The 11197-nt window shown below is 53.5% G+C and overlaps 1 protein-coding gene across 1 annotated transcript; it reads right to left on the reverse strand.

Annotated features, from left to right (window-relative positions):
- Window positions 1–2222: 2222 nt before the first annotated feature.
- SDC3 (syndecan 3) lies at window positions 2223–6898 on the reverse strand (the record flags this gene model as incomplete). Its single annotated transcript, XM_010189596.1, has 4 exons — window positions 2223–2463; window positions 3803–4073; window positions 5750–6357; window positions 6781–6898. Coding segments are annotated over 4 exons (1164 nt in total), but the record flags the coding sequence as incomplete, so codon positions are not given.
- Window positions 6899–11197: the final 4299 nt, after the last annotated feature.

Consider the following 11197-nt stretch of genomic DNA (forward strand, 5'->3'; position numbering starts at 1 on the left):
AGCAGGTCAGAGAAAGTGGCCCTTGAAGCCAGGTTGGCACCAGCCTCCTTTAGACGTGTGGTCCTCCCCTCACAGCATCCTCATCCTCCACAGCCAGGATGGACCCAAGACACAGACACACACGCTCTACACCATCTTCCTTTCAGCATCCCCATCCAATATACCCAACAGGACCATCTTCTCCAAACTAAAAGAACCAAAACTATGACAATTTTGAGGCTGACATCTCTAAAATCAGGGTTTTAGGGCTGGCCTGTGCATGTGGGCTCTGTTCCCTACCCTGTTTTGGGTCCATGTTTTTGGGTCACAGTCCCCCCATTGCACACCCCAAGGGAGCATAGCCTGAACCTCACACCTTCAAAACCCCAAAGTCCCATCAGCCATCATATGCAGTGCAATGAAAATTTACAGGGATTTAATTTCATATATCTATATAACTGTGTATGTATGTGAGTGTGTGTATATATATATATATATTTCTATAGAATATAGGCATTTGGCCTCTCAAATTCCTAACATAAAGAAGCACTGCTGTCTTATAGCCTCCACCAGGGTCATAAATCCCTATATCCACTGACACGGTGAGGGGACAGAGCATCACTGTGTTTGTGCAGGGGAATTCACGATGCAACAGAGTCAAAGCAACCAATTTTTTTTCCATTTTCCTTTCTAAATTGCTCTAAGAGCAAAGCCAAGGTCTCCATGGGACACCATCGAGCTCGCAGCCATCATGAAAACAAAGCTCCTTGACTGCATCGCAAACAGCGCTTCAGCTAATTAAAAGCCAACTTGTTGCGATATCTAATTGACTTTTCTGTGCAGAGAGCTTGCTCCAAAAGAACTCTAGCCTTTCTAGAAGGCACAGTTGGGCTCTGGATCAGGCCTTGCTGTTCTGCACCTTGAGTAGCCTCAGAGGGGACACCATTGCACTTGGGTGATGGGGGCTTCCAGGACCTCTAACTCTCAGGTTCCTGGGTGCCCAGGGCTGACCCATGGCCCTGAGGGTTTTACTGGGAACTAAGCAACAACAAAAGAAACACGAATGGTCAATCCTGGGTCTTACACAAAAGCAGCAGCAGCCAACCTGCCCTGGGGCTGACTGCGGCAAAGCCACCCTCTGCCTTGCCTTCCTCACCTGCTGGGTGCCAGCGGGGACCCCTGCCCGACCCCGAGGGGATGGGAATCGCCTCTGCTTTGCATTGCCTTCCTTATGCTGCGTCCCACTCCTCGTAGAGCTTTGCTATCCCCTCGGGTGCAACTGGGGAGAGGAGTTGGCTGCTCGATTTCCAACTCCTCTCCTGGCCAACTCCCCACCAAGCAACGTCCCGCTCCATTTGAAAACCAGTGCTGGCGGTCGTGGTGCGCAAGCTGAGTTTTATTGGTCACAGTGAAAACCCAGCCAGAACAAGGTCCTTTCTCCAGCAAACCCCTCCGTGGCCGGCGACACGCGGTTTCGATAGATTTAAGGTCTCTGGCTGTGCACAGCGTTGCAGTGAAGCGAGGTGGTGGCAGGAGGGGAGCAGCACAAAATACCCTTATGTAGCTTCTTGCTGCTCCACGAGCTCTCCAAAGAGGCGATCTAAAGAGATAATTTCCAGTGTACTGGCCGTGTTTGTATTTATTTATTTTTCCCCACTCCAAGAGCAATCCCCAGGGCATCAGGTATTCCAGCCCCTTGTGCTTTTTTCAAGGTTCGAAGCGTATTTGAGAGTCGAGTCCTCTCTTCACAGAGAAGCAGGGAGCAAGGTAATTCCTGCAAAGCAACCAACCCCATTCAAAAAAAACCCAACAAAAACCAACAAAAAATAAAAACCAAGAGAGAGGGAAAGAAATGTCCCTCCTTTCCAAAGGGGAAAAGAAAAGGAAGATAAATCCAAACCAACCCCCCTGCGCCCCAGGGCTGGTAGAAGGTGTCCAGATCCCAGAGTCCATTGTGTTGGTGGGAAAAGCCCAGTGACCTCCAGTGGCCATCGGCAGCCCCACCGCCCCGTCCCGCGCTCTCCAGGGCACTCCCCGAGCACAGGTTCCTTGGCATTGGCTCCTTGTCCCGTCCCTCCCGCTGCAGAAAGGCCAGCGGTGCTCGGTCTGAACTCGGCGATGCTCTGGGCGCTTGATTTTTTGTCATGCCGAAGATGCGTTTTCTCCTTTAGCTGTTGTGGGTTTTGCTTTTTAAATTCACAGTCTGATCCAAAAAAAGAGAGAGACAGAGAGAGAGAAAGAGAGAGACTGGATGAAGTAGAGGAGGAGGGAGAGTTTGGAGTGGGGAGGGAGGGAGCGTGAGGCACGCCAGGCTCTCCTACGCGTAAAACTCCTCCTGCTTGTCAGGCTTCTGGTACGTCACGTTGGCTTGCTTGGGTTCCTCCAGCGTGTAACTGCCCTCGTCCTTCTTCTTCATCCGGTAGATGAGCAGCATGACCAGGAAGGCAGCGAAGAGGGCTCCCACCACGCCGCCCACGATCACCGCTGCAACACAGAGAAGTGGCACAGCCATCAGTGCAAATAATATGGGGGGGACAGAATCACAGCGTCATTAACGTTGGAAGAGACCTCCAAGATCATCCAGTCCAACCGTCAACCCAATCCCACTAACCCTTCTCTGGTGCAACTTGAGGCCATTTTCTCTCGTCCCATCGCTTGTTCCTGGGCAGAAGAGACCAACCCCCTCTCGCTACCCCCTCCTTTCAGGAGCTGCAGAGGGGATAAGGTCTCCCCTCACCTCCTTTTCTCCAGTTGAACTCCCCAGCTCCCTCAGCTGCTCCCCATCATTCGGGTGCTCCAGACCCCTCCCCAGCTCCGTTGCCCTTCTCTGGCCACGCTCCAGCCCCTCAATGTCCTTCTGGGAGTGAGGGGCCCAAAACTGAACACAGGATTCAAGAGGCAGCCTCAGCAGTGCCCAGCACAGGGGCACAATCACTTCCCTGCTCCTGCTGCCCACACCAGTGCTGGTACAAGCCAGGATGCCATTGGCCTTCTTGGCCACCTGGGCACTCTGTGATCTCTTTGGATCCCAGCTTGGTTTTGTGTTTTGAAAGTTCAGAAGCAACTTTTCTCCTAAAACCTATGGTTAAGAAAACTGAAAATAAGGGTGAGAGACTCAGGTAATTGCATGATTCAAGGAGCTTCAACAACCTTCCAAGTACAGCAGTGCTGAAGGATGAGGCAGAATGAGGAAAGAAGAGAAAAGGAAGGTATCTACTCTACAGCTGCACAGTGGGTAATGGCCTGGCCCGAGGCAGCCCAGGCACAGGAGGTCTCTGCACAGACTGTAAGGAGGGTGCAGAAAGGCCCCCAAAGAGCTGCTCATTTGGGTGGCTGCTGGCATCCACCATGCTCAGACCAAGAGCTGCTTTGTTGTGCCATCACTTCCAGCTCCCTTGAGCTGGCAGGGGGACGCTGACACCTCTGCCACATCTCTGATGTCCCTCTGGCAGGGACCAGTGGCCCTCCAAGGTCATCTCTCCTCCTCTTCTGTGATCACAGGAGACTGGGTGACATTCAGCCAGCCCTATAGCACACATTTCTCCTAACAGCCTATTTTTTTTACCTGGAAACCCATCTTAGCAAAAGCAAATTGAGCCCAGCTCTGCACCCTCCTGGCAAAGTAATGAAGACCCCTGGGAAATCCCCAGCACAGGCCCTGGACCTGTCTGTTTTGGCAGGTGAGTATGGGTTATCCCAAGGTAAACACTACCCCAATGTCCTGCCAAGGATCAACCCCTCTGCTGGGACACAGACAGCCCAGCTGTCTGTCCCCATCAAACACACCAGCTCCTCCCTGCACGCCCATGGCCTCTGGTCTCACCTATCAACACTTCTTTCCTCTCCAGGATGTTTTTCTGGGGGAGCTGAGCAGCCGAGTTGCCGGAGTCTATCGTGTTGTCGATCAGCCCCGGCTGCGCGTTCTTGCCCAGCCCGGGTCCCAGCGGCGGCGTCACCACAGCCATCACCTCGTTACCGAGCTCGGGACGAGTCGTCTCTTCCTCCTCCCGGATGTCAAAGTCCCCGCTGGGGCCGCTGCTGACTGGGACCTCCAGCTCGTTGTCCAGGACTGTTGTCACCTCTCCTGGCTCCATCTGGGAGAAAGGACAAGATGGAGCAGGGGACAAGGACCAAAGGGTGGTTCCTGTCTCCAGTAACTCCAGTGTATCCAGAGGAAGAACACCACAGTAGTGATAACAGTGTGGCCCTCTCAGCAGGGAACACAGGGGATAACGTTGAGGCATCCCTTCCCTGTGTCACTGAGGTGGATGGTTATATTGCAGCAAGCAACACAACCCCACATCTTGATGGTCACCAAAAGGCTGAGGCCACCATCACTGAACTAGACCATTCTTGTCTGTCACCATCCCAGGTGCCCTGGAGACACACAAACTCTCATCTGTTTCCTATAGCTTCCTACAGAAAGACCTAAAGAGAGCCCCACTTCCTCATCTGGAGGGCTCTGTCCTGAGCATAGACCAAGGGATGGCTGAAACATCTCACAGATGCCTTCTCGCCAGACATGAAGTGTTGCAACCATTTGTGCTGCAGCAACACAGCAAGTGCAAGGATCGGATGTCATCGAGTGAGCCCCAGGGGAGTCTCTTCCCTCCCCTTTTCTCCCTTCAACCTGCTCTTATGACTGCAGCCCTGCAACACGGAGCAGGAGCAGGAAGATGGGTCCTTCTCCCTGTCACGGTCGCTGACCAAGCCCCCTTGGCAAGGGGCTGAACCCAGCCTGGGCAGCAAACCTGTGCTGGGAAGATGAAGCCCTCCATCTCCACCCAGCCCAACCCTGACCCTTTCATTGCTTCCTGTGCATCCTCACATCTGCAGCTCCCTTGGGACCCTGACCCTCTCCCTTGTCCCAACAGCCTGTTACATGTCCACACACTGACCTGGACCATGCTGACCATCCCTGAGCAAAACCTCCCCAGGATCCCTCCTTCGCAGGGCAAATGGGTCTGTCCACGTCTGCCTCAGGGCGTTGCAGATCGGGACGAACAAAGAGCTCAATGGGCCAAAGCCAGGGAGGGTGAGCAGGAGCCTTCTCCATGTCACACTGCCCCCGGCACCAGCGCATGGCTCGCTGCTCCTCACAAGCACGCGTTTTTGTGACAGAGATTAATTGAAGGTCAGCGAGAGCCCAGAGCACTATACATAAATATACGTACACAGAAAAGAGGGACTAGTTTAGACAAATCACTCCACCCTTCAGTCAAAGCAGTTTCCAAAGGGCCCCTGAGGGGCTCTGGATGAGAGATGGATCAGTGGATTAAATCCCCTGCTCAGGACAACCGACCGGCTGGAAATGCCCCATCAAGCCATAACTGAGGAGCTTTTGGGCTCCCACGGATGGGTTGTGAGTTGGGAAATGGTACGATGAGCCCAGACCTGGAGGAAAGCTGCTCTTTCCCCATGGAGCACTGGTACCCCCCAGTCCTGGTCCCCTCCGGCCTGAGGAAACTGCTCTGGAGCAGCTAGGCAAGGCAGTGCTGGGGGCACCAGGGATGCGTGGCACATCCCTAGGTGCCAGTGCCCCTCCTCAGCTCTTGCACCAGCTTCATCACCATGTTCCGCCCATGCTAGAACCCCCACCCTTTAATCTCCCCCCTCCAGATTCCCAGATGTTCCACTCTCCACAGAGCTTGACCTTCCTCTGAGCAACTGGTTCAGACAGATCCACCCCAAAGGCTTCCCATCGCCATCGCTTGGCTTCAAACACGGCCCACAAGCCCTTTAGCAGGTGAGAAGGGCTCCTGCCTCCTACCTGGGGGGCTTCTGTGGGTGGCAGCGTGGCAGGGCTGGATGGCAAGGCAGTGCTTTTTTCTGTGGGGTCTGCAGTCCTGGAGGTGCTTGGTTTTGGCAGGGACCTGGGCTTGGCTGTGCTGGTGGGAACAAGCCGTGACGTGGCCACCTCCGTTGGTGTGCTGGTTTCGAGGATGGAGGTGGTGGGTGTCTCCAGGGTGGTAGCCCGGGTGGTGGCTGCCTTGGTGACAAAGGGGGGCAAGAATCTCCGGATGGTGGTGGGCTTGGCAGTGGCCACGGTGGTGCTGGTGGTGGTGGTAGCCGCAGTGGTGGTCGTGGTGGTGGTGGCTGCTGTTGTGGTGGTGGTCATGGTGGTGGGGGAGTCGCTGGCAGCGGTACTGGTGGTGGTTGCTTTCCAACTGGGGATCACTGGTGTCTCTGTCATCCTGGGGATGTACAAGATGCTGGTGGTCTGCTCAGGGGTGGTGTCCTCAGCGGGGAACGGTTCAAAGGGGGTTGCCACGGGCTGCACCGCAGTGATGGGCAGCACGGCCGCTGTGGTGGGGAGTGTGACGGACGTGTCCGTGGTAAGGCTGACGGCTGTCTCGAGCCCCGACTCCTGCTCAAAATCTGAAAGGGGGGGAGAAAAACAAAGGGTGAAGCTGCTGCTGCCCTGGCATTTCCCACCTGGCCTCACCCCCCAAAAAACTCAGAGCATGGATTGGTTATGGATTCAGCAGACACCAAGGGCTGCAAATTCCCATGTGGTGGTTAAAGCTGCTCTCTGGGGTCAATGAAACCCCTATACTATGGCACAGGCCTTTATGCTGGGCAAGGGCTAATCCTGCCCAGTGAGACCAGAGACTGAAATGGGAAATGGAGTCACCTGAGCCGAACCTTTGGGACCATTTCCTTTGCTTTTGCCTAGGAGAGGGCAGGAGGGCAGCTCTAGAGACCCCTCCTTCGCATCCCATGGCAAGCCTCGTCCTGTCCCACCGAAACCCATGGCCAGGCTCCCCAGGGACCCTCCCCAGAAGCCCCAGAGCTACTTACACCCCGAGCCAGAGCCCGAGTAGACATCGTCCAGTTCATCGTCCCCAAAGGGGTCATCGTCCCCAGAGCCCTCCAGGTCCACGGGCCTCTCGTAGTTCTCATTGCGCCAGCGCTGAGCCTGCAGCCAAGAGAGATGCGTGAGCAGCTCCAGGTACCCCAAAATAGCCCTTGCAGGGTGATGCAGGGTTCAATGGGCCAGGAAAAAGCAAGGCCAAGGGAGCAGGAGCACAGGCAGTGCTCAGATTCCAACCCCCCCATAATCGTGTTGTTTTTCCCCAAAACAATTCACTGCTGCAAATCTTTCAGCCAAGCTGACATTTTGTGGAGGGCTCACATTGCCTCCAATAACATTTCCCATGGAAACGAGCCCTTTGGAAAAGGAGGGGGAAAAAACCCAACTGCTTTTGGAAACCACTAGAAAAATGATCAGTTTGGTTTTCCAGCTCGCTATTGCTTTGTTTTAGATGATTTTGATGTGATGCCTGGCACAGGTGTGACAGCAGCACACGATCTCAGCTGCCATAACTTGGAAAAGTCTCACTGTGAAACAATTTCAGACTTCAAATACTCCATCGCTTTGCAGCGCTGCTAAAACCTGAGGAGCCCTTGCTAGTAGGGCTCTTAAACATCTTGTTTCGCAGATCAAAGTGTCGCCTGTTTGTGTTGCAAGGAAACAGTTTGACACTTCATTACAACCCAAACAAGGAGGCTTTGATCTGCAAGATAGCATCAGATGTTTCAAGATGTAACAAGCCAGGTTAGTGCTTAAATTTAAAATAAAGGGGCAGAAGGGTTCCCTTCACCTATTACAGCATTTTATGTCTTGACAACAGCTCCCAGTTTCTTTGTTTTCAGTCCAGATTAGAACAAAAAGGAGTTTTGAGAAGTCAGAAGGTCTCACGACATAGAAATTTGGGGCTTAGCTCATGTTTTGTCCCCACATCCCCCTTCTGGAGCCCATGGCCTGGCAGAGGAGAGAAAACCTGAGATGCTCAGGGCTGGAGGTGGGGGCACCCAGGGGCTTTGGGCTCTGCAGGAATTGCTACCACGGTGCCCAAACCCCGACTATACAGACACTGGGTGCAAATGTGCCACTCGTGTCACACGCTCATGGTGACAGTGTGAGCACATTCCTGGGGACATAAAACTCTCAGGAAGGTCAAGTTGAGTTGGGTTTTTAAGTGTCTGTCTCTTCTGAAAGCGCTGCTGTGCTTTTTCAGGCTGGATCTATGCCTTTATCTCCAGCAACAGCAGCCCCTTCCCCTATCACAGCGGCCATCGGTTGTGTCCTGTGGGTCTCCGATGCTCCATGCGCCTTCCAAACCTTTGGAAAGCTCCAGCCTTTTCCCCTAATGCACTCTCTTGGAGCATCAAACACACGGTCACCAGCAGCTTGCTGCAGAAGTCATGGTGGAAAAGTCATTGGAAAGCATGGTGTCACCAATGGGTGACAAGCAAGAAGAGTTTAGCGTTGCCAAATGATTTCAAATAATCCTTTGCTCTGATCTGTGGAGGAATGAACTGTGTTCAGTTCTGGGCCCCTCACTATAAGAAGGATGTTGAGATTCTGGAGCGTGTTCAGAGAAGAGCCACAAGGATGGGGAGGGCTCTGGAGAACAAGCCTGATGAGGAGCGGCTGAGGGAACTGGGCTTGTTCAGCCTGCAGAAGAGAAGGCTGAGGGGAGACCTCATCACCACCTCCAACTGCCTCAAGGGAGCTTGGAGAGAGGTGGGTGCTGGTCTCTTCTCCCAGGTGATGGGGGATAGAACAAGGGGAAACGGCACCAAGCTGTGCCAAGGGAGGTTCAGGTTAGAGATAAGGAGGAAGTTCTTTACTGAGAGGGTCGTCAGAAGCTGGAACAGGCTGCCCAGGGAGGTGGTGGAGTCACCATCCCTGGATGTGTTTAAGGAGCGGGTAGATGAGGTACTTAAGGATATGGTTTAGGGGGTAGACAGGAGCGGTTGGACGTGATGATCTCAGAGGGCTTTTCCAACCGAGCGATTCTGTGATTCTGTGAATGAGCTCCAGCTCCTGGAGAGCAGATGGTAAAAAGTAGGGAGAAACTGATGCACTGAGGCACAGTGGAAGTGATTCTGCTAAATATGTCTCACCTATAAACCAGTGTGCAACAACAAAACCCAATAAAATGCAATAACAAAGAGATGCCCAGGCAGGATCTGCTGTAGCCCAGGGGGAAGGCAGTGGATAGAAGTGAAAGATGCCAGGAACCACCTTTGGTTTCCCCTGGCAAGTTCTCCATGCCTCCCCAGCACTGACTCCAAAACACTTAGGCCACTGTCCCTCCTGGGTCACTAGGACTAAGCTATAGAGCTATGGAGCTCGCCCACTGTGAAATGGCCCATTTAGGACTTCTCTGTCCCTGTGTCCAGTGCAGGGAAGCCAAGGACCAGGAGATCCCTGGGCACATGCAGGGACTGGTTTGGTGTCTTCTGAAGGCTGATGGGGTACAACATCCATAGGAGCCCACAAATCATGAGACAGGCCACCAAAACCGATGGGAAAGCAAGGGAAAATTGCATGGCTTGAGGGACAGAAGGGAGAAACATTTGGAGTTGCTTCTATTTGCCTTTTGACTATTACACCAAAAATACTGATGCTCAGCAATAAATGAGGACAACACTACACAGGCGCTCCCCAGCCCACCTGGAGCTCCCCGAAGGACAGATTCTCTCTGCGTGACCTGCAAAGCCTCAATGTAATGGGAGCCACATGGCCCAGCTCCACCAAGATCGTTTTCCCCTTAAATTGGAACCAGACAAGGCAGCTCCAGCCACTGACTCCCCGGCTCCCCATGCTTCTACCAGGAAGTGAAAATGAAAGCACACGGCCCCAGCATGTCACACCAGCCCCCATCCATCCATCCACCCACCCATCCATTAGTCCCCATCCACAGAGGTGTTTAAAAGACAAGGAGATATCATGCTTAGGGACATGGTACAGTGACAGAGCTGGTTCGATGGTTGGACTCAATAATCTTAAAGGTCTTTTCCAACCAAAACCATTCTGTGATTCTGTCCCACAGGGTGGGAAGATTCAGCACAGCCAGCACATGTCCTGGGTCTGCTTTGCCCAAGAGAAGAGTCTGGAGTGATGCAACAAAGGCACATGGGTAGATGCTGGTGAGAATTGTCCAGCCCCAAATCCAAAAGCAAACCTTCCCATGAAGCTACCCAGGGCAGTGGTGGTGGAGTCACCATCACTGGTGGGGTTCAAAAAACATGTAGACATGGCACTTCAGGACATGGTTTAGTGGGCACGGTGGGGTTGCATTGACGGTTGGACTGGATGATCTTAAAGGGCTTTTCCACCCTTGATTCTATGAGAATAACACCCCCATATTTTGCTTTGACAGCAACCGAGTCCAGCAGTGCCCTGCTCAGCACATGGCCAGGGAGGACTTCTCAGGCACCGCTGCCCACATCCAGCATCCTCCGGGGTCACCGACCAATGCTGTGCTCCAACCCGCAGCGTGCAACTCCTTGACATGACAGAGGCTTGGAGCTGGAAGCCCTTCCTCCAGGTCAGCCTCCTCCCCACACCCACATCCCCTGCACTGTGTAAACACCATCACTCCCTCCAGGTCAAGGGAGCAGGATCTGTGCCACAGGCTCAACAAGGATCCATGGATTCATTCAGATCCCTGCAGGGCTGTGGCACAGATCCTGCTCCCGGAGCTGTCGACTGCAGCAGGAACAACTTCCCAGCAATAAAACACCTCACACAGCCAAAACTCACTTTCTGGAGACAACTCTTCCAATGTGAGAGACATCTCTCCCACGCCTGCCCCTCGCACGCCAGCCTGCAGGAGAGCAGGGATGTTCTCAGCCAGGTTTTGTGGATCTAAGTGGATTCCAGAGGATCAGCAGTGATACATGGAGTTTATATCACGGCAGCCTGCAGGAGCTGGTGGTACAAAACCATGGCAAGCAGGGACGGATGCAGGACAACCCTTTGCTCCTTTTCATCATCCTTCATCCTAGGATTGCATCTGCGCAGCATAAACCCCTGAATAACCACAGAGCCAGGACCAGGCATGAGGGAAACAGCCCCAGCCCACCACGCTTCACAAAGATTTATTGATAAAGACTTGCAAAACATCTCCAGGTGCAGATGGGGGGTGTCTGGGACATGGCTGTTCCCAAAAAAGCCTCTGCACCACTCAACTCCCAAGGCACTGACGTAAACCTCCTCCTGGCCAGGCTGCCCCAGCTGCAGCTCTGATGGTATTAGGTCAGGCTCATGCAATAAATCTTGGGAACAGTCGGTGTTTATTTGGATTTACCGCTGCTTAGATCATTAATACTCCACGTGTACTGAGCCGCGCAGTTGTGCACAGCCTCCTCGCCTGCCCCCAGCAATGAGGGGGCAGCTCCCCCTCGCACGATGGGGGTGGCG

This window comes from Mesitornis unicolor, unplaced genomic scaffold (genome assembly GCF_000695765.1).
Source record: "Mesitornis unicolor isolate BGI_N332 unplaced genomic scaffold, ASM69576v1 scaffold13948, whole genome shotgun sequence".
NCBI classification, from domain to species: domain Eukaryota; kingdom Metazoa; phylum Chordata; class Aves; order Mesitornithiformes; family Mesitornithidae; genus Mesitornis; species Mesitornis unicolor.